Below are 24,394 nucleotides of genomic sequence, written 5' to 3'. Positions count from 1 at the left end.
TATACACGCTGAAGTTTTCTGTTATTTTGTCCTATTTGTTGTTTGCTTCATAATATATATATATAAAAAAACATTTTCAAAGTTGTGGGCATGTTCTGCAAATGAAATAGTGTAAACTCTCAAACAATCCATTTTAATTCCAGGTTGTCAGGCAACAAAACATGAAAAATACCACGGGGGTGAATACTGTTGCAAGCCACTGTAGATATCAGATATATACATATATAGATTGTGCGAATACAAATCACCTGGAATCAGTAGATCAGCCAGGGAGTGATTTTCTGGTCACAGTATAGCTGCCCGGGAATAATTTAAAAGCCTCCTTCCATGAACTTTCTCTAGGTGAGGAACAGGACCTTGCATCTTTACAGGATCTCTTTGGGGAAATGGTCGTTCACGCAAAAGTCCGTTCCTCTCACCTCCCTACTGCTGTACTTCACTTGCTCCTGCTTGAGGTGTTTGAATTTGGCCACAATTAGTCTCGGTTTTTGGCCATTGGGTCTCTTTCCTCCAAGGCGGTGAACTCAATAAAAGGAAAGGTTCTTCACCGTGTCTTCTGGGAGTTTTAGGTCAGTTTTAGGTCAGTTTGAATGAAGTTTTTTACTGTTATTTCTGAATCCTCTTGTGCCTGCTCCAGGATTCTTGAAAACACAAGGTTGTCCTCATACTGTGAGCCTGGATATCAACAACAGCTTCTTTTTTTTTGTTTTCTTTTGAGAGTTCTGTGAGGGATTTCACTGTTTATTTGATGGTTGCATTCACCACTGCCAGTGTCTGCATCTGTTGCTGGCTGAACTCCAGCAACTCCCAGAATGCTTAAACTTCGCTATGTGGAATTTCTAACAATGACAAACGGGTGTTGAAACTGAATGATCTCTTATCGATTGAGATAAGAATATCTGTACTCTGACAACGACTGAGCCTATGACATTACAGACGGTGGCAGTAGTGGTGCCAGTTAATATATACACCGCCCCCAGAATAGCACAGTTAAACTCTTGGTGGCTAATAGGGATGTAAACTCACAGCTAGCAGTTCAATGTCCTGGGTACACCAGTATTTCACCACCTGTTGTTAACAAGCAATGCGATACCTCCAACTTTACTTTTGAAGCTAATGCAATGTGTTGCCACAATGGTGCGGCACATTCTAGAATTTAACATTTTAGAATTGGAGTGCTGAAATACCCACATGATTGGAAGGATTTGTCGTACAAAAACAATACTTCCTCCAGTGTGATTATTGACAGTGCACCTGACCAATTTGGATAAACCTAAAGACTCTGTACCCCAAAATCATATATTATTTGGCAAAGTACTTTCTCCAACATGCCACATTGTGGTTTAGAGTCAGGATAGGTAGTTTTTAGAAGTTATTTTTTGTTTTCTTTTAAGGATTTCCTCCACACATAAGTCTATTGCCCTTTGATTGAAAATCAATCTGGTTTTCTTCAGGCAATCTTGGATGTCATGATTTGGGGCCCTCTATACCTCCATCTCAGAAAGGGCTCTGATGACATCAGTCAAAAAAACTAATATATTTGATTACTTCTAGATTAAATGTACCTCTCAAATAGTTACACAAGTGGATAGTGTAGTGGTAAGATTGCCACCTTTCATGTAGATGACCTAGGTTCATATCCCCTGCATGAAAGGTATTACTTCCAGGAGGGGTCCTTAAGCAAGACCCCTTTGCCTTTCCTGCCTACCTGTAAGTCACTTTGTATAAAAGCATCTGCCAGATGCACAAATATAAGTAATTTTGCCATGTATAAGTAACAACGCGCAATGGAGGAAAGTCAGTTGAACCTCAAGGCTAAGACTACAGACAAAGCACTTGCTCAGAATGGATGACTGTGTCAGGATCTCTCAGAATATACATAATAAGCAGATGAAGAGAGATCCAGAAATAAGGTATAAATTAAATGTAAATGGACTGTACTTGTATAATGCTTTTCTTTTCTAGCTGACCACTCAAAGCGCTTTTCCACTACATGCCACATTTACCCATTCACTTACACACTCATACAGCTCGTCTTTGTTGATGTGTTTTTTTAACAAGCTACACAGTGCTTTGTTCTACACATTCATACACCGATGGACACATCGGTAGACAACATGGGCTAAAGTGTCTTGCCCCAGGACGCTTGATGATCCTTGTCAGAAAAGGGAGGAAGTAAATATAAGACCTATAATTTTTATAGGCTGATAACTGTTATCAGAAAAAGGGAAAATTAAATAACAACAACTTAAAACCACCAAAAATGAGTAATTGTTAATCTAATCCTCAGTCTAATGACCTACCAGATAATGAAGATTTTTACATTTATGAAGAATCAAGACAAAAGAAATATCAAATTTATGAAAGAATGGAACAACCTGGATTTAAAGGAACTTGTTGCCTGGGGAAATATGTAAGAAGGCGAAAGAGAAAAAAAAAAGACAGAGAGAAGTTAGAGCCCGGTTAGTGGATGTAAAAAGGCGCTTTTCTCCAAAAAAGAGATAATTAAATGTTTTACAGACAACTTGATGACCCAGAACATTTTAGAACGCCTGCTGACCCTCCACCATATCCAGGTCCTCTCCCTCCAATACTTCCTCCACTGGCCACTTCGGCACCTCCTGCCTCTCCACCACCTCAAGGTCCATATGACGAAGCATCCAGGCTTCTCCAAGAAATTAACGGCTCACCAAAAAAGGAATCACCAAGTCAGAGCAGAGATATAATCCTGTCTTTTCTCCTGGTGGTGGTAAATTTTAACCAAAAGAATGCAGTTAAAGACAGCATTTCTGAATAATTTCAAACCAGAGATCAGTGGTTTAAATGAATTAACAAATAAAATTCAACACATCTGATTAGATAGTAAACAACAAACTTGCAACTGATGATGCAATACATGCAGAGAAAATGCAGCAAGATAAACATCAGAAGCTTGGTTAGAAATTCGGCCCATTTGCTGTAGAGGTGTTGCTAAATGAAGACTGTGATGAAACATGTTTGTGTTCCTCATCTTCCGTCTTTTTCTGAGGGGATCACTTTGGAAACCGTGGCCAGACGGCTGGACCTGGCAATGGGTGCGGCTGGCGACGGGAAGAAGGCTCCAGTTGTTACTGGATCTGTGAAAAAAAAAAAAAACAGTCACAGGGCCCGTGACTGTCCACAGAGGAGAGGAGGAAGGGGGATGACAAGAGGAGAGACCGTGGACATCCGGGGAGGACTGGGCAGCCACATGACTCGACCGAGAAGCAGATAACGACTGAAGGTCATGCACAAAACCACAGACACACACGAAATTAAGTTGTTTGTGAACAAAAAGAAATAAACAGAAGAAATGCTCAAACTAATTGGAGTGGAGTCTATTTCAGTCCCAATTTAAAATATTTACATCTATCATCCTTGCAGTTGAAGGGAAGGAACTAGATTTTCTGTGATAGTGGGGCATGTAGATCAGTCATAGTTTGAAAAGACTTTCCAAAAGAAGTAATATTATCCACTGAGACAATCCTGGTGAAAACAGCATCGGGACACATGACTCCAGAATCCTGTAACCATCCAGACAAGCATGAAAACTAAAGCTAACATCTTAGTTTCAAAACTGCATTAGTAATATCATATAACACAGCCCAAACTGATTTTTTTGAGTAGAAACTATTCAAATCAAAGAATACTACCTTTGTATTGATGAAATTGTATTGGACATCGAATGTGTTCATAAGAGCAGCAGTAAACCATACAAACAAGATAAGTGGTACAGACACCACCAAACATGTGTATTGAAAATTGACTGCCGCATGTGTAAAACCTACTGTGCATTTGGCAGACAGAAAGAAGAACTTGACCACCTTCATAGCCATGACAGATCATGGAGGAAGAATGCATTCAGTAACATTTAACCAGATCCTGTGGCTGCTGCCATTACAGTGTGTCTGCAAGCCATTGCAGCTGCATCTATTGTAGTGCAGGCATCTGCTTCGCTTATCATGTATTAGACCTCTAGCCTTTCAAGTTCCAAATACAGTGTCTGTACGATTACGTAAAACAACAACTTGCACACTGCAGAAACGTCACACCACTTTATAAACCATCCGACAATAAAGTCACAAGCCTTACCATCAAAACCATATGCATGGTTCTCACATTACTGGCATGGGGACGTTACAAAACAACTTTATAAACAGCATGTCACTTACCTCTTGTTGGTATGCTCGCGCATGTGAAAGCCCAAAAGAGTCAATGGACGATAATCCCATTTACAAAACAATTATCTTCTCTAGAAAAACTGCGATCAAGTATTTAAAACATTACAACAATATTACTGGGCATGTATTGTTGTAATGTTTTAAATACTTGAACGCAGTTTTTCTAGAGAAGATAATTGTTGCATACCGACAACCGGTAAGTGACATGCTGTTTATAAAGTTGTTTTGTAACGTCCCCATGCCAGTAATGTGAGAACCATGCATATGGTTTTGATGGTAAGGCTTGTGACTTTATTGTCGGATGGGTTATAAAGTGGTGTGACGTTTCTGCAGTGTGCAAGTTGTTGTTTTACGTGGAAGGGTTAGCACTTGCCCCTTAGCCACCACGTATTAGCCTCGCATGACAGGCTGCGCAAACAGCGCAATCTCTCCACAGGGAGCACCGATTTGCACCTGTCTGTGTCCTACTATCAGTATTTGACAACCTCTAGCAATGGGATTGCGCTTCAAATGCCCCAGAGTTCCACTTTAAATACGATTCCTGGTGATAATTTATGCTTTTCCCACCAAAACTCCAGGTGCACTGTAACTGTAACTAAAGCCCTAGAGAGAGATATTATTCCAAGATTTGGCATTCCAGTAAAACTGAAGAATAATTGTGCTTACCATCCATAGTCACCAGGCCTTATTGAAAGAACAAATTGAGTGATTAAAGCCAAACTCAAAAAGACAATGGCAAAGGAAAAAAACTGGATGTACTGTTTACCATTAGTAATGTTAAACAGGCACATTATGCCTGATGTCAGAAGACGATCGTACTTTAAGATATTCTTTGCAAAATCATACAAATGGCCAATTTTTAGGCTTTTAATAAGATGATTGTATGAGAAAAATGTTACGGAAGCAGATTATTACTTCTCTTATTTCTCCTTCCTCCCAGAACACCACTTGTGAAAGAAACAACATACAGCCTGAGAAGTGGGTATTTATAAAAATCATCAAAAGACAAAATTGAAGCTCACCTCGCCGGGAAGCAGAGCAGTCTTCCGGGCTCAACCAATCACATTGTAAATTAGTAAGAAATCCCCTTTTTACAGTTATACTAGATGCAGTGGAGCTCGATCTTTGCTAAATCCACGCACTTAGGAGAAGTCTGACTACAAAGGGGAATGAAACCAGTGTAGAAATCATCAGATCCTCTGTCAGATCCTCTGTGAAATTTATGATTGTTCAAAACTGCGGCAAAAGTCGAGGCTCTATGTAAGCAGTGCTGCTTCCTGAACTGGATCCAGATTTTGATTGTATTGGTGACGACCAGATTAGATGAAACACAACGGGCACCTATTGGGAGCTGTGAACAGATCATAGAATGTAGATGTTCAAAAGCCTTCTGGTATTAAAGAATGGATGTCTCCCCAATGTCAAGCCTGTCTGGTCTGATGAGATTATTGATGACATCATACTGAGGAGGCGGAGGGCGAGAACCTTTGTCAGAATCTTATAATCTAGTGTGAGATAGGTCTATAGTTCCCACAGGAGGTAGGATTCCTGTCTTTCTTTAGAAGCAGTGAAATAGACGCCTCATAGAAGGTCACTGGCAATCTGCCTTTGGTAAAGGAATCATTGAACATTGTCACAAGGATGGGGGCAAGTAACATCGAGTATGCCTTAAATTAACTCAGCTGTAAAACCGTCAGAACCAGGAGATTTCCCATTTTGCATGGAATTGTTTGCTGCATGCACCTCCAACAAAGAGATGGGCCTACCCAGTTCTCTGGTGATATTTATGTCAATCTGAGGATACGTTAACTGGTCTAAAGGGTTGGGGGTCGCTACAGTAATTGGGTTGTATTCAGAGGTATATAGTGTGGTATTGAAATTAGAAAAAGATTTCCTCACTGATTGCTGGGTCAGAAGTATGGCTACCATCAGGTAGCTTAATTTGAGAGATCAGTCCAGAAGCACTAGCTGCACGGGCCTGCTGTGCCAATAGTCTCCCTGTCATATCTCCCTGTTCAAAAAAGTTTTGTTTTGATTGTCGCAGCTGTCTCTCCACTACACCTGTCAGTAACAGGTCATGTTCCAAATGTAGTAGTTTTTTATAGAGGGTAAGGGATGGAGAGGTGGAGTAGGTCCCCTCGAGCTTTAGAAGTTTCTCTGCAATTTCAGCCAGCCTGACCTGTTCAGTCCTTCTTATTTGGGAAATATAAGATATCACCTGTACACAGATAGTGGCTTTATGCACTTCCCACAGAATGCTACTGCTGACATCAGGGGTGTCATTGAACTCTATGTAAGAATGAATTTGAGTTGCAACAAAATCTTTAAACTTGTTATCTGCCAGCAAGTGCGAACTGAACCTCCATCGTGAATGTGGAGTTGTATCCTGTGGAACTGTGGTAGGAGCATGGTCAGAGGTGGTTATTGGGTGATACTCACATGCACTCATGCAGTCAAGGAGATTGTTATCAAGTAGAAAGAAATCAATTCGGGAAAATGTGTTGTGTACATGGGAAAAAAAAGAAAAAGCTCCAACATGGGTTTTTTTAAACCTCCAGGGATCAGAGATTCCCAATTGTGATGTGTAAGTTTTTACTATGTTCGCTGATTTGGACTGTGGGGTTTGTGTAGGGGAAGATCTGTCACATCGTCCACACTGATCCTGAGCACAGGCACACCGCAGCGATGTGTGCTCAGCCCCTGTGTGCCCTTTTCACTCTGTTTACACACGACTGTTCTGCTATTCACTCAACAAACATGGTTGTGAAGTTTGCAGATGACACCACCGTAGAGGGTCTCATATCGGACAACGATGAGACTCACTACAGAGAGGAGATCCAGCACCTGACAGGATGGTGTTCAGACAACAACCTTGTCCTGAACACCAGCAAGACCAAGGAGGTCATTGTGGACTTCAGGAGATCCAGGAAGATAGAACACACCCCTCTCCTCATTCATGGGGCGGAGGTGGAGCGTGTGGACAACATCAAGTTCCTGGGCATCCACATCACATCTGACCTCGCTTGGTCCATGCACATATCCCACCTGGTGAAGAAGGCCCAACAAAGGCTCTTCTTCCTGAGGAAGCTGAAAATGACTGGACTCTCCCCTCAGCTTCTGACAAACTTCTACAGAGCCACAACAGAGAGCATTCTCTGTCTTAGCGCAACAGTGTGGTATGGGAGCTGCACTGCACAAGACAGGAAGGATTTGGCCCGTGTGGTCAAGACAGCACAGGGGATTGTGGAGAGTCCTCTCCCACACCTGGACTCAATATATGACAGCCGGGTCCAAAGGAGAGCCAGTCATATAGCCACAGACTTACTTATGCTGCAATATGTGCAATACAGTCATAAAACAATTGGATTGCACTGTAACTTTTTACTTTAACTTTACTATTTTCATTATTTTTTGTATTATTTAGATATCTTTATACTGTGTGCCCCGTATCTTTTTGTGTATCCAAAGCCAAGAGCTCCTGAACAAAATTTCACTATGCCTGCATAGTGACAATAAAGATTCTTGATTCTTGAGTCACATCCTGCACCAGATTGAAGCCCCCACCTATGATAATGCAGTGACTGTCAGCCTTTGGAATTTTTGCAAAGAGCCTCATGAAAAATTGATCATCGTCCCAGGTCGGCGCAAACTGAAAATAAGACCACTGGTATATTTTGAAGCCTCCCGAGACTATGACATAGCGGCCGTCAGTATCTAGAATTACCTTTGTTGGCTCAAACAGGACCCTTTTAAGAATAATGATTCAATTCAATTCAATTCAAAATACTTTATTTATCCCAGAGGGAAATTAAATGTTGATGTAGCTCAATTAAATCAAAGAGTTATTATAGATGCTGATGGCTGTGGGCAGGAAAGATTTCCTGTAGCGGTCCGTTTTGCATCCAAACTGAAGAAGCCTTTGACTGAAGAGACTCTGTTTTCTGATAACAGTCTCATGGAGAGGATGTTCAGGGTTGTCCATAATTCTCTTGATTTTATGCAAAATCCTTCTTTGCATTATTGTCTCCAGAGGTTCCACAGTCGTCCCCAGAACAGAACCAGCCTTCTTTATCAGGTTGTTGAGTCTTTTTAGGTCCCTGGTTCTGATGCTGCTGCCCCAACAGATGACGCAAGAGGAAATGACGCTCTCAACAACAGACTTGTAGAAGATCTGCAACATCTTGTTGCAAACCTTGAAGGACCTTAGCTTCCTCAAGAAGTACAGTCTGCTCTGTCCTTTCTTGTAGATTGCTTCACTGTTGTGTCTCCAGTCCAGTCTGTTGTCCACATGAACACCAAGGTATTTATATTCCTCAACCACCTCCACTTCTTCTCCCATGATGGAAACAGGGTTTGATCTGACCTTGTTTCTCCTGAAATCTACAATCATCTCCTTTGTTTTGTTAACATTCAAGATGAGATGATTGTTCCCACACCATGCCACAAAGCGGTCCACCAGCTCTCTGTACTCAGCTTCTTGTCCATCTCTGATACACCCGACAACTGCAGAGTCATCTGAATATTTCTGTAGATGACAGGAGTCTGACTTGTACTGGAAGTCTGAAGTGTACAGAGTGAAAAGGAATGGTGAGAGTACAGTCCCCTGTGGTGCTCCTGTGCTGCTGATCACCTGGTTAGACACACAATTCTTCAGTCTGACAAACTGTGGTCTGTTTGTCAGGTAGTCATTAATCCAGGTGATTGTTGAGGCCTCCACCTGAGTCTTCTGGAGTTTCAGACTAAGCAGATCAGGCTGGATTGTGTTAAATGCACTGGAGAAATCAAAGAACATGATCCTCACAGTGCTGCCTGCTTTATCCAGATGACAGTGGGTTTGTTGAAGCAGGTGTATGATAGCGTCTTCAACTCCAACTCCATGGCGATAAGCAAACTGCAGGGGGTCCTGATATGTGCTGGTTTGCTTACACAGGTGGGTCAACAGGAGTCTCTCCAGGACCTTCATGATGTGGGATGTCAGGGAAACAGGTCTGTAGTCATTGATGTCTGAAGGGTGAGTTTTCTTTGGTACCGGAACCAGACAGGATGTCTTCCACAACAGTGGTACCTTCTCTTGGGTCAAGCTAAGGTTGAAAAGGTGTTGCAGAATCCCACAGAGCTGCTCTGCACAGGCCTTCAGGACTCGGGGGCTGACACCATCTGGACCTGCAGCCTTGTTCCGGTTCAGTCTTTCCAACTGCCTCTTCACCTGACTTCTAGAAACAGAAAAGTGGGAGGGGGAGGCAAAGGGGACAGCAGCATCTCCTGATTGGGTTGATGACAAACTAGTGGAAGCAGAAGAATCCATGACTGAGGTGGAGGTGGAGATGTTACAGGAAAGCTGTGGGTCAGAGGAGGGTGGGATGTCTCTTTGGCTGGGAACAGGATGGGAGGATGGTGAGCTTGTTCCTGAACTGAACCTGTTGAAGAATGTGTTCAGCTCATTTGCTCTGTCCAGACTTCCATCCATCCGATCCTCCCTCTGCTTGAGGCCTGTGATCTTCTTCATTCCTGACCACACATCTCTGATATTGTTCCTCTGCAGTTTACTCTCAAGCTTCTTTCTATACACCTCCTTGCTCTCTCTTATCTTGACTTTGAGCTGCTTCTGTATACTCCTCAGTAACTCCCTGTCTCGCTCCCTAAAGGCTCTTTTTTTCTTGTTCAATAGTTCCTTTAGCTCACTGGTGATCCAGGGTTTGTTATTAGGGAAGCATCTCACTGTTCTGGTGGGGATGGTGTTGTCCACACAGAAGTTTATATAGTCAGTCACACACTCAGTCATGGCATTAATGTCCTCTCCATGTGGCTTACAAAGAGAAATCCAATCAGTTGCATCAAAACAACCCTGTAAGGCTTCTTCAGCATCATGTGACCACTTTCTAACAGTCCTTTTTATGACAGGTAGTCTCTGGACAAGGGGTTTATATGCTGAACAGAGAAAAACAAGGTTGTGATCTGATTTTCCCAGGGGAGGTCTTGATTTGGAAATGTATGAATCCTTGACATTTGTGTAAAACAAATCCAATGTCTTGTTTTCTCTGGTAGAGCAGCTGACAAACTGTTGAAAAGTTGGCAGTGTAGCAGAGAGTGAGGCATGATTAAAATCACCAGATATTGCCACAAAAGAATTGGGGTGTTGAGTCTGTATCTTAGCAACAACGGAACTGATGACATCACATGCAGTGTCGGCAACCGCTGAGGGTGGAATGTAAACAGCCACCAAAACAACACTGGTGAACTCTCTTGGCAAATAATATGGACGAAAACTTACTGCCAATAGTTCAATGTCAGGACTGCAGATACGACTCTTCACAGTAATATGTCCTGGGTGACACCATCTGTTGTTGACAAGCACTGCCAATCCACCCCCTTTCCTTTTCCTGCTACTATTTAAATCTCGATCTGCTCGTACAGTCAGGAAGCCCGGCAGAGAGACGCTGGAGTCGGGTATATGATCCTGTAGCCATGTCTCAGTAAAACACATAATGCTACATTCCCGATATTCTTGCTGAGTCCTTATCAAGGCTAAAAGTTCATCCAACTTGTTAGCTAACGATCTTACATTTCCCATGATGCAGGATGGCAGAGATGGTTTGAACTTCTTCTTCTTTCTTTCTCTCCTCTTTGCTCCTGCTCTGCATCCACGACGCCTCCTTTTCAATTCCAGTGGGATTTCTGGCTTCAGTTGTCGAATTATTTCTGCTTTTCCAATGTTATTCAGCTGCTCCCTGTTGTAAACCACCTTGTTGCTATGGTGATGCATCATGACAAAAGAGTAAAATATACAAAAGTATTGGGAAAAATTAATCCAGCTGCACAACATCCAAGGCAGGAAGGAACAGTTGTCCAAAAAATGCAATTTCTTCCAAGAAATAACAGGAATGAAATTTAGAAAAAAAGAAAAATCTCAATGTGAGGTACAGAGCTACGCCAACATGCTGCCACCCTCAGCAGCGCATTCTAGAACATGATGGCTGCCCCTCTAACTTTATCTGTATATTTTGAATGGAATAAGTGGCTCATCCACGCCCTTTTAATATGTGGGGTGTCAGATGTTTTGAGATGCGTTTCTTGCAAGAAGATCACGTCCCCTTTAAGGTACTGTAACTGTGTCAGGATCTTACCAATTTTAATCGCATTGTTCATGCTCTTAGTATTCCAGGAAATCAGACGCACATCATTATCTGTCTTCACAACATTAGCCATAGAACGAAAAAACCAAACAGTAACAATATTTGTCACCACCCTGAGGGCTAAACCCATAACAAGAAGCATCATCTGAGCTCTACAGCTCACAGCTAACAGCTGAACTAAGCTTCCGGGGTCTCTTCCCCTGCATTAACAATAAATGACCCCATAAGTCAAAGAGAAAAACGTTCCAGAGCAGAGGTCCGTTTCACAAAGCAGGTTTAGTGAAAACTCTGAGTTTATTTACCCTGAAATGAGGGAAACTTTTCCGTTTCACAAAGGGAGGTAACTCAAACCAGAGAAAGAGGGGTAACTCTAGCCTGTTTCTAGCTTAAGGTAACTTAAGCTCTCGATCATTTACCGTAGTAACAGAATCTATGAACCTAACTGACTCATTCGTTCAGTCAGCAGAGCGAGTTTTGTCGTACCCTAGTTCTTCTACTTCAAGAAGGCCATTAGACACAGTAGGATGCGACTTTTTCCACGAACATGGCATGTCCTTTTGACAACAATCCCCTGGATGAATAGGCTTAAAAAAGATATATATAGGCCTATTATATTCAACTCAGAGTTCAGGAATAGACTCAGAGTTTGTTGAAGATGCTTTGTGAGGTTTGCATACCCCAAGTATGCAAACCTTGTTTTTTCTCTTTTTTTCTCTCCAACAATTAAAGTAAATGAGCCCATACAGGGCATCAAGATTTCTTAAGGCCATTAAAGTGTTCCTATATGTCAAATAAGATTAACAGAATGTCTGCATGTATGAAACACTGACTTCCATCATGGGTTAGTGATGATTAGATTGTATTGATGCAGGCTACTGTTAACAAATCAGTTAATGAAAAGTGTCAGGCTTCAATAGAGCCCTTTGACTATGTACATAAGGCAAGAGTACTTCAGGTTCACATTGGTGGTGAGAGGTGAAAAGAGAATTTTTAAAATAAAGCGGTAAAGAAAACGTATCATAACCAACTGAAATCTGTATGTGAACAAGTTTCCTGTATGCATCACAAGCGCGGGTTGAAGACAAACTGAATTCTCAAAATAGTGTAAACAAGAAGAAAAATCAAAAAGAAGTAATTCAAAAATATTAGTGAATACCGCCTCTCAAGTCAACGTGCAGATAATGTGTTGAAATGCGCAGCCAGTGATTTTTGTTCAAAACTCTGCACATTCAAAATACCAGCAATCCGTCAAGACCGTGACAACTAATGACGCGGTCTGAAAATCAACTCCAGACCCGTCCAGGGCTGGTCGAGACACAGTTATACAGTTGGCAACTAGTGATGCTCCGATCAGCATTTTTTGGACCGATCACCGATCACCGATCACCAAAATCATGATCTGCCCGATTGCCGATCACTGCCGATCACGGAAGGAATCTGACATTTCCATGCTTTTCATCTAGCAGAGAGTGCACCATTTATAGAAATTAAACCACCAGAGGTAGCTGGGGACATGTAGAACATGAATCTGGTGAAGTTTGCAGAAAACAATTGTTTTTTTTATTTTCTATTAATATTTTAATCTGCCCATATACACCATTCATTGGGTATGATTTCAACATCAGATTATTAAACAATGATGCAGTGAAATGACTTGAAAATCACCACAGAGGTAGCTGGGGACATGTAGAACAAGAATCTGGTGGAGTCGGCAGAGAACATTTTGATTTGGTTCTAAATTAAGTTTTCAAATCTGACTATGCAGAAATTAGTTTGATTCTGAATATGCTTGAATAATTTTGTTCTATCATTTCGTTTTAATCATTAAAAAGAATGTAGTAAAAAAACAACCAAGTAATGACAGGTGTATGTATTCCAACAAATGAAAAATATAACTTCGATATAGATTTCTGAGTTTACGGGGTGCACTTGAATGCACCATAAATCGCTCACACGCTTTACCGTACGACGCGATGTAAACGGGCACTCGATTTTCAAGTGTAGCTAGCGCGACCGTGCCTCTCCGAAGCGCAGATGGCGTGACCGCAGTAAGTTTCACATCTTTCTGACACACTTTGAAGAAATTCCAGACAAGAGAGGTCATGTTGTTGAGATGCACTGTAGAGGTTTTGCCTGTTCGGTTCTGTACACACGTCACGTACCACATTAGAAAGTGGTCGCTAGTAATTTACGTCAAAAAAAAAAAAAAAGCTAGTAATTTACGTCACGTGATCGGTTTTTTGATCGGCATATTTTTCCGATCGCCGATCAGGCTATTTTGGGCATTATCGGCCGATCATGATCGGCAGCCGATCGATCGGAGCATCACTATTGGCAACACAATAACTCACGGTTATCCACTTAGCGTAGCAGTGGCTTGATGCGGTGGGTTGCCCGCAGTTGTCAGGTCTCTTCCATGCGGATGGGTGTTATGAAGCCTTTAGCCTCGGAGACCGAAGATAATCTCTTCCTCTCCCCATCCTTCACCCTGATGACAAGCCTGGCAGGGAATAGCATGGGGGTTTGAAGCCCAGGCTGTAGAGCTCCGACATCACCCCCCGGTATTTCTGGCGTTGTTCTACCACCTCCGGTGCGTAGTCCTCGTAGATGGAGATGGGGGAACCTCTGTATTGTAGCTTGCCTCTCCTGGCTCAGGCTTCGCGTGTGATCCTCTCCTTCACCTGGTACTTGTGTAGCCTGATAATGACGTCCCGTGCTCTCTGCCCCTGCTTAGGTTTCTTGGATAGCGTGCGATGAGCTCGGTCACATTCTGGCTGTGAGTCCAGGACGCCTTTGCCGAAAACTTCCATGAGCAGCTCTGCAAAGAAGACTGTGGGCCGCGGCCCCTCCACCGATTCAGGTACGTCAACCACTCTGATAGTGTTCCGCCGACTTCGGGACTCCAAGTCGCTAACTTTAGCTAAAAGCTTAGCATTGCTCTCTGTTAGTGTAGCACATGATGCCTCCAGTGTCAGCAGGCGCTCGTCTTATAGAGTAGCATTTGCCGAGAGAGAGAGAGAGAGAGAGAGAGATGGTCACATACGTCGACATATTTAGGTGGTATGTCCGTCAAAAGAGAAGAATACTACTATTTGTTTTGACTTTCGGGGTCTTAAAACGTGAAATTGACAATAGTTGCAGGAGCGAGGTAAAGGTTTTTATCAAAATGGACAGCAAAAAGCATTGAAGTCCAAAAGGAAAGTCAGGAAGCATTAGTATGCGGATAAAACCCATATGAGAGGCTCACTGTAGCTCGAAAAGCATCACAAAGGCTCGCCAAACCAGTGACGTTAACTGGGGTCCACAGTCATTCACAATGTCCATAGGGATTCTATGCAGACGAAAAACATTGTTCACCATAAGCCGTGTGTCTCCTGAGCAGAAGGAAGCTTGGGCAAGGCAATAAAGTGAGCGGTTTCAGAAAAACTGTCTACTACAGTGAGTATAACTGTATTACCTTGGAATGTTTGAAGTCCAGTTACAAAATCGAGTGCAGTGTGTGACCATTGAGGGTGTGGAACGGGCAGTGGCTGGAGCTTTCCAGCAGGAGGCTGATTAGAGGCCTTGACTATACTCCGGACATGCTTGGACAAAGTCACGAACATCTGAAGCTATGTTTGTCCACCATAAGGTTTTCTGTAAAAAAGCAGATGGCAAATTAACCGGGACGAGTGTCCCCACTTAAGCACCTGGGACCAAACTGTTGTAGGAACAAACATGCGGTTGGGTAGTCCAGTTCCTATATCAGGCTCATTCTGCTGGGCCTGTCTGACCCTCTCCTCAATGTCCCAGATAAGGGCGGCCAACGCACAGGAGGGAGAGAGAAGGGTCTCTGGGTCTGAAGAATCTGTAGAGGCAAACTTTCAAGAAAGGGCATTAGGCTTAATATCACAAGAATCAGGATGATATGAAATGGTGAAATCAAACTTTCCAAAAAATAAATACCTGTGGGGTTGCTGGGAATTTAGTCATTTTGCACTTTGAAGTTATGAAAGGTTTTTATGATCAGTCCATACAATAGAAGGATATTTTGACCCCTCTAGGCAATGGCGCCATTCCTCCAAGGCTAACGTAATGGCCAACAGTTCTTGGTTACCAACATAATTTCTCTCAGCCTTGGAGAGTTGGCAAGAGAAATACGCACATGGGTGAAACTTCTGGTTGTCTTTGGACCACTGTGAAAGGAGTGCCCCCACACCAATATCTGAATCTGAATCTACCTCTACAATGAATTGTCTGGCATCTGGCTGTGTGAGAATGGGGCCAGAAACAAAACATGACTTTAGCACCTCAAAAGCCTGATCAGCCTCCTGGGTCCAATAAAAATGAGTCCAAAATTAGGAGTGATGTAGATTTTAATGAATCTTCTGTAAAAAATTGAAAAACCCAGGAATCTTTGCAATTGCTTTCTGTTAGAAGGGACCAGCCCCTCTGCCACTGCTTGCACCTTGCTGGGATCTGCCTTCAGGCTGTCTTTCTGAATGATAATGCCCATAAAGTTCACTGTATCTACATGAGACTTGCATCAACAAGTCAGTTCTTCAACTTTCTTTGTAGTACTACATGGCTATGATGTTCTTTGGGGTCTCAAGAAAAGATGAGAATGTCATCCAGGTATACAAAAACAAAATGGTTTAGGAAGTCTCTTAAGACGTCATTAATGGGGCTCTGGAAAAAAACAGGCACATTGGTCAGACCAAAAGGCATAACTAAATACTCTAAATGCCCTAGGGGTGTGTTGAATGCTGTCTTCCATTCATCTCCCTTACATACATGAACAAGATGATAGGTTGTTCGAAGATCTAATTTTTTGAAGACCTGAGCACCATTCAAAACTTCAAAAGCAGAACTCAGTAAGGGGACAGGGTATTTATTCTTCATCCGTCACTGCTCATGTGGTTGACCGGTCGGTGCACAGAGTAGCTTTGTATGTTGTCTCTTTGTTGTTCCTTGAGTTTTCGAGAGTTTGTGTATTGACCAATTGCCAACTGCTATTGTGTAGTCCAATACTTTCGTGGTGTGTTTGCTCGGGCGCGTCACCTCTTCACACACACCCGACTAACGAGCTAATGCTAGTTATTCAGCTAGTTTTAGCGTTCACTGCTCCAAAGTATGGACTTTACAAGGACCTTGTGGATTTTTGTGCCTCTACTTTTCGTCTTGGATGAGCTGCCATCTGTAACAAATGGATAAAGTCTTCCGGACAACCTGTGGATCACTTACTCCAGGGATTTTTTGCTAGCGCTACAGCTGCAGTATAAATCTCACCAAGCTACTGTCACAGACAAGCTGTCGGAGGAGTTACAACGCAAACACCCACCCGATTGGACAGACACCCTGCACAAGAATAAAAAGAAGGTAACGAGACAGGGGAGGAATAAGGGTGGAATCAAAGCAAGACTTAAACAAGGAGAAAGTAAACACCATGCACTTCCCTCAGTAATCCTTGCTAACGTGTGCTCATTGGGCAACAAAACTGATGAACATTTTTCATATGTGTGACTATGACTATGCGGACTGCATCCATTCTTGCTTTTACTGAAACGTGGTTGACTGGGAATGACAACAGTGACTGTCTCCCTCCCTCCTTTCGGCTCTGCTGACCACCGCAGCATAGTGCTCGCTCCTGCCTATACACCTGTGATAAAGAGGACAGAGAAAGTCTTCAGGGACATCAAACAGTGGACACCTGACAGTATCGACAGGCTGTACTGGAAAAAATGCCCCTCCAAAAATAAGTAAAAAAAACCACAGATACAAGACGTTTTTGCTTGAAATAAGCAAAAAATCTGCCAATGGAACTACGGAAAATCGGTTTGTCAAGATTTCACTTAACAAAATATTCAAGATGTATTATCTTAAAACAAGTCCCTATATCTTGCTGAAATGGTACTTGTTAGGCAATTGTGTCTTATAAAAGTGTAATGAGATATTTTGACTCCACCCCCCCGCCAAGGAGGAGGTTGCACTGAGGGAGTTGCATGACATGATTTTCTCCCAGAGACAGATGGCTGAGGCCGCCATCACTATCATACACAAGAAGCCAGTGGAGGTAGTGGAGGAATATAATTACACTCTTTGACAATTTGCTGAGGTATTCCTCTAACATAGAGGAAATCCTAAAGAAGTTCCATCAGAGACAGCACCAACTCAGGAAGCTGAAATCATTTGAGATCAACAAGGACATTCCCATCACATTCTACTAGGCCTTCATTGAAAATGTAATAACCTTTTCTGCTGGTTCCACTCCATCATCCTGCAAAACAGGAGCTGGGCTTGGCCCCTTAGTTCCAATGACAGGAACTCTGAATGCTTCAGCATACTATACTATACTAGATATTTTAGACAATTTCATGCTCACAACTTTGTGGAAACAGTATGGGGATGGCCCCTTCCTGTTCCAACATGACTGCGTACCAGTGCACAAAGCAAGGTTCATAAAGACATGGATGAGTGAGTTTGGTGTGGAAGAACTTGACTGGCCTGCGCAGAGTCCTGACCTCAACCCAACAGAGAACCTGTTGGGATGAATTAAAGCGGAGGCTGCGAGCCTTTTCATCCAACATCAGTGTCTGACCTCACAAATGCGCCTCTGGAAGAATGGTCAAAACTTCCCATAAACACAATCCTAACACTGTGGAAAGCTTGCCCAGAAGAGTTGTAACTGTTATAGCTGCAAAGGGTGGGCCAACGTCATATCAAACCCTATGGATTAAGAATGGAATGTCACTAAGTTCATATGCATGTAAAGGCATATTTTTTTTAATTACTTTTGTCTTATCGCTCTCAGGAGTTTAGTGAATTCCAGCATGGTACCGTGATAGGATGTCACCTGTGCAGTCAAGTTGTGAAATTTCCTCGCTACTAAATATTCCACAGTCAAGAAGCTTAACGGCCAAACTTCACAACAGGTGTTAGATCCATGAATCGACCAATAGATTTCCTGGTTCAATTAGAATTGGTATTTAAACAGTCCTCCTCATCATGCTGTTCACATTTTGACATTATGAGACCAAGACGACACCTAACAATTGATCAACAGTACCTTGCCAATGCGAGGTGTCAAACAGGATATTCTCAGACGGATGTGGCCACTGAGCTTAGAGTGTCACAGAGTGTCATCAGCAGGTTGCTACAGAGATACAGAGAGGCTGGAAGAGTCACAGAAAGGCATAGAAATGGATGTACTTTGGCCACATCCCACACTGATGACCGCTTCATTGTGAACAGTGCCCTGCGGAACCAGATGATGAATGCCACTCAACTCCAGGCATGGGGAGGTGAGAAGCACCCAAATGTCACGTTAGACCATTCAAAACCGTTTACATTAGCGTGGTCTGGGTGCTAGACGACTTGCAAGGGAACCTGACACCACCAGACACAGGTGTCATCATCTTGTATGGGCCTGGGAGCATTAACGCTGGATGAGGGACCAGTGGGACTCAGTAATGTTCTCTGATGAAAGTCGATTCACATTCAGCAGAAATAACGATGTTGGAGACGTCAGCCACTGTTGTCACCAGACAAGCCTTTGGTGGTGGTGGTGTTACAGTGTGGGCAGGTGTGTCTAATCAGTAAAGAACTGCCCTACACTTTGTGAATGGTACTGTGACAAGCTCATACTACCTGAATATCCTCATTGATCCAGTCATTGTACCCCTGCATGAACAACAAAGGCCTAATTTCATCTTCATGGACGACAATGCTCCAACTCATCGAGGTCGCATCATTAGGGAATGGATGCAGGAGACTGGGGTACCTCAAATGGAGTGACTTTCTCCAGTCCTGAATCCCATAGAAAACCTATGAGATCAGCAGAGTCGCCGTGTATAGGCTCGTAACTCTGTACCCCAGAACCTCAATGACCTGAGGGCCGCCCTTCAAGAAAGAGAAGGATGCCATGCCTCAGCAGACAATAAGTCGACTCATGAACAGCATGAGACATCGTTGTCAAGCTGTAATTGATGCTCAAGGGTAAATAACAAGTTATTGAGACATTGACATTTTTTGTTGTGGTATACCCACCACTGTTGTTGGCTTTTGTTTCAATAAATAGTTTGAGATGAGGATATCACCAGTGCATGCTTCTACTTAAATGCCATACTTTCATGATATAATATCACTGTAGCGTGTACTTTCTACATTTTCCATCAATTTCACCCGAAAGCCAATTATCTTTTTGTGAGTAGTGTGTGTATATATACAGTACTGTGCAAAAGTTTTAGGCAGGTATGAAAAAATGCTTCAAAGTGAGAATGCTTTTTAAAAAAATGAAGATGTGCTGTTCAAGCTGTTTTGAAGAATCCCCCCAAAAATGGGGAACTTTAAGGATCGTAGACACAGTGGTCGGCCAGGAAACTGTGTATCAGATTAAAACACATCAAGCTTATTTCCTTTTGAAATCTGAAGATGTCCAGCAGGTAGATGTCCCAACTGGTAGAAACCAGCAGGACCCAGATACACCCATACACTCTGGAGAAGTCTGAAGTGTTTTTTTTGTAGAGTTTCAGCCAAAAAGCCATACATGGAAACAAGGCAAAGTGACTCAGCTATGCATGAAAACAAAGGAGCTGGGCCACAGAAAAATAGCAGCATGTGCCCTGGACTGACTTGAAATCTTAAAAATTTGGTTGTAGCACACGGCAGTTTGTTTGCCGACGGGCTGGAGCATAGCACAATAATGAATGTCTGCAGGAAACTGAAGCAGCAGGACAAATGACCCCAAGCATACAGCCAATGTCATTAAGAGTAACTATCTTCTGCAGAACATTAAATCCTGGAAGTGACAGCATGGCCCCCACAGAGCCCTGATCACAACATCGAGTCTGTTTGGGATTATATTAAGTGAGAGGATTTGAGGAAGCTTACAGTCACAGAAGATCTGTGGTTGGTCCTCCAAGATATTTGGAACAATTTACCTGCTGAGTTCCTTCAAAAACTGTGCAAGTGTATCTAAAAGAATTGCTGTTTTGAAGGCTAAGGGTGGTCACACCAAATTTTGATTTGATTTTGATTTTTCTTCTGTTAATTTGCTGCATTTTGTTAATTGATTAAAATAAACTATTAACACTTCCATTTTTTTTTCAAAAGCATTCTTAGTTTACAGCATTTTTCACACATGCCTAAAACTTCCATATATATATATATTTATAAAGAGAGAGATCAAAATAAAGACTGGAGGCCAAGATTGGAGGTCAAGATCAAAGCAACATGGAAGGAGGTTAAGCAGTTATCAGAGCTTCAGAAAGGTGCAATGAAGAAGGAACTCCCTAAGAAATAAAACAAACTCTCCATACTTGAGGCACTGGAGACAGCCAAACAATGACTCACAGCTCTGGCTACCCACCTCAAGATTTCAAGATTCAAGATAGATTTCAAGATAGTTTTATTTGTCACATACACAATCATATACAGTACAATGTGCAGTGAAATTCTTCCTTGTCCTGCTACCGATAAAAAGATAATTAAAATTAAATATGAAATATGAATAAAAATTAATAAAAAAATATAAAAGAAAATGTATAAGGTATCTGAAATATACAGTATTAACAGATAGAAGTGGAGTCCAGTTTAACGCTCACTGTTGAGCAGACGGATGGCCTGGGGAAAGAAACTTTTCCTCATCCTCTCAGTGCTGGTTCTCAGGCTGCGGAACCGACGGCCTGAAGGCAGCAGGGAGAGGAGTGAAAGCTGATTTATGCTTCAGACGCAAAGCCTCTGACGCTCGGACGCAGAGCCTCTGCGAGCGTCAAAATCTTGACCACTCCCCCACGCAGAGGCTCTGCGCGCGTTGTCGTGCACCTCAGAAAAATCCTGACTACGCGACAGACGCACGCAGACCACCAACGGAAGTGCGCAGACAAAAGCGGCTGTGATTGGTCCTCGGTGTGCCTTTCCGGTTGTCTGTGTGGCTTCCTCCTTTGCATTTTCGCCAACTCCAATAAAAGAAGCTGTTCTTCTTCGATGTCGAGCAACTCCAGATCCATTTCTTGCATTCACTTTTTTTTTTTTTGAAAAATAAACACTTCCGCCGAACAAAACAAAACCCGCGAAAAGTAAGGAGAGAAGAAAAAACACCACAAAGACGCTAATATGGAGAGCGGCGAGGCCACCGTGTTCATTGTCTCCATGATGGTGATATTAATCATGGACGATCACATATGGCGTCTAACATGGAGGCTGGAAGAGCTCACAGAGAGAGTCAGGAGACGAAGGATCGAGCGCAGGTGATACTTCTTGGTTTCATGAAGGAAGGAGAGCAGAGCGCCGCAGACAAAGGAGACCACGTGTAAGTTTAACTTATTAAACACGCGCCGGTTGTGTCTGTGTCGTATGAGTAAACAGTTCAGCCGTGATAGCATGACAAGGGGCGTAGCTACCAACCACCAAACAGCTCCGTCAGATGTGTTCCTATAGAACCCAGAAAAGACCCAGCCTCGGACAGGGAGCTGAAATGGTTATCGGAACTGAGGGAGATGGTCCCGAGTGGGAATGCGGCTAATGGTGCAGGTGTAAAAGTTCCTGAGCACCTTGAGGGGGAGCCTGAAGTTTCTGAGGCGTCTGAGATGGAACAGACGCTGCCTGGCCTTTTTAACAGTCCTGTTTCCTCAGTTTCCTCAGAAAGTACACTAGAGAATCTGAAGCCAGGAGAATAAATACGATGTTCTCCACTGAACCATCCAAGATATACACTCATTGGTAGGGTAATAAGATGAGAATAGACACACTCAGGGCTGAGACAATACTGAAGAGCATATGGAAGAGAGAAGCATCAAATAACTCCAATTATCCATGTCTCGTGGATCTGAGATCTGACCACAGCAATCTCCCAGAACAGGAACCCATGACAATAATGGTGGCAGACATCCAAGAAAGAATCTCAATAATTAAAAGCTTGACTGCACAAGGCCCTGGCATGATACACACACCTACTGGCTAAAGAAACTAACTGCACTCTATGAACGCCTCGCAGCACAAATGAACCAGCTGCTAATGGATGGAACTCACCCAGACTGGTGGGTGGTGATCGATAACCAATTACAGATCTGATGTCTAGATAACACAAGCGCAATGCTGTGGCATTGCTAAGGAAAAGGTTATCAGCACAAGGCTAGCCTCAAAATAAACAAATAAATTACTGAAATTAAAATAAATAAACAAATAAATACAGCCTTTGCTTTTTTATTCTAATCTGCAACTTAATCTGTATTTTATAAATAATTATGATTACAATGAATTGAATTCCAATTGGCTCAGCATCCCAAACACAGCCACTGGTAAGAATCAACAAGAATTTGTTAATTGGTAGTAAACAACTAGTGAAAATGAAACAGATTATGTTGAAATTATATCTAAACTCTTCTGAGCTGAATTAAGAAAGGACAGACAATATTTAGCCTAAACAGGTTAATCAATTAGTCATTGAGAAAAAAATTGCTACTTTCTTGATGCTGTGCTGCTCCCAAAATAATATCTTACCACAAACATTTCTGTCCAGCATCTGACAGCAACGGATGAGTTTGGTATAATTAACCTACCGACGAGTCCAGTCTCATCAGGGGTTTGGACGACACAACAACTAACCATGGTTCACTAAAACGTCTCCAGTTTTTCCCAAAAATTCTTATATGAAAGTGTTTTGTCTTCTTTAGTCTTGTTCTGTTTTGTCTTAGTATTGATGTGTTCTCTAAATGGTGTGAATTTTTCCACAGCAAAATAAGATGGTGTTAGCGCATTTCTAATTCTTGCTTTACAGCAGGTTTGGTATTGTCCTAAAATATTGTTCATATCAACTGGCCAATTGTTTTGGTTTTGGGTTCATATAAAATCTTGATTGGTCGACCAATAGACATTGGGATTGGACCTGTTAAAGGGCAAATCCTGAAAGTAGAATGATGTGAAGATAATACATTTTAAAATCCTCCTTACCGCATGTAAAGCTCCTAAATGCTTTGCTCCATCTTACATGACAGATCTTATAGTTCCCCACAGCCAAACAACAACCTTGCTCCCTGACTGCAGGCTTACTTATGGTTCGAGAATTTCCAGGTCCAAATGTGGAAGGCAGACCTTTCAGTTTTCAGGCTCCTCTGCTTGTCTGGATACAAAATGCAGTCTCACTGTTTTAAGGACTAAGCTTAAAACTTCCCTTTTTTTAAAAAGTTTGTTTAATTCAACTGATTTTCGTGCACAACTTAATATGATTATTTCTGGGTGTTTTAATATTTCTATTTATTTTTTTCTTTAACCTTTTTTGTTTTTATTGGTATTTCTTCATAGATATCTAACTGTTCAATATCTCTTTTATATTTAACAGTTTACAATGAATTGCCTTTATCAGTGGCCGTTTAAAATTTTTCTTTATTTTGTTTTTATTCCATGCTTGTGTTCTTTTTGCTTTGGAAAGCACTTTGCTTGAGAAAGTGCTAAATATAGATTGCTTGATTTATATCTGTTCCAGACTGACAAGGATAGACCAACAAACACTTAAGATTACTAGTGTTTAGATATTAGTTCCTGATTTGGCAGATGGTGCCCCATATCTAATTGTTCTCATAATAATTTATTTTCTGAAATATTAACTGCCCTTGGACACATATTGATAATAGCTAACTAGCTAAGCTAGCTCATAATGTATTCCAAACAGACACTTTATGACAATAGTTATAAACATTCATGTCTGTAGCAGGTGTAATGTCATGTTTATCATGCTGTCATGTTGGACTTATAGACCTTCTTCTAATGAAGTATTAGAAACAAGACTGACTTATTGATGAACACTTTTTTGATTTTGGTGTCTTCATTGAATTTGTTTACAAGAATAACAACAGTAAAAAACAATGGACTAATAATTTATTGCCTATACGACAAGATTTAAAAATGAAATAACCTGCAAACCGTGCCTCCAGTTCCTCACTCTTGTTGGGAATAATGAAGTTATTTAATGGTACAAAAGTGCAGCATGGACAGTGCAGACTGATCTTGAATCCACTGTTCCTGTCTGTAGAGAAACAGAGGTCACAAGGGGAGGTAATTATGTAGCATATGCAATAAATAATGAAG

At 42.0% G+C, this 24,394-nt stretch overlaps 1 protein-coding gene across 1 annotated transcript in view; it reads right to left on the bottom strand.

Moving 5' to 3' along the window:
* The window catches only part of tgfb2 (transforming growth factor, beta 2), a 123,970-nt gene that overhangs the window by 41,072 nt on the left and 58,504 nt on the right, over positions 1-24,394 (bottom strand). Inside the window, exon 4 of the mRNA XM_075464758.1 lies at positions 24,222-24,332. Coding sequence (XP_075320873.1) covers positions 24,222-24,332 — 111 coding nt within the window. The remainder of the gene's footprint in view (positions 1-24,221; positions 24,333-24,394) is intronic.

This window comes from Odontesthes bonariensis, chromosome 5, assembly GCF_027942865.1.
Source record: "Odontesthes bonariensis isolate fOdoBon6 chromosome 5, fOdoBon6.hap1, whole genome shotgun sequence".
Taxonomy (NCBI): domain Eukaryota; kingdom Metazoa; phylum Chordata; class Actinopteri; order Atheriniformes; family Atherinopsidae; genus Odontesthes; species Odontesthes bonariensis.
This window is presented reverse-complemented; position numbering and strand designations above follow the sequence as displayed.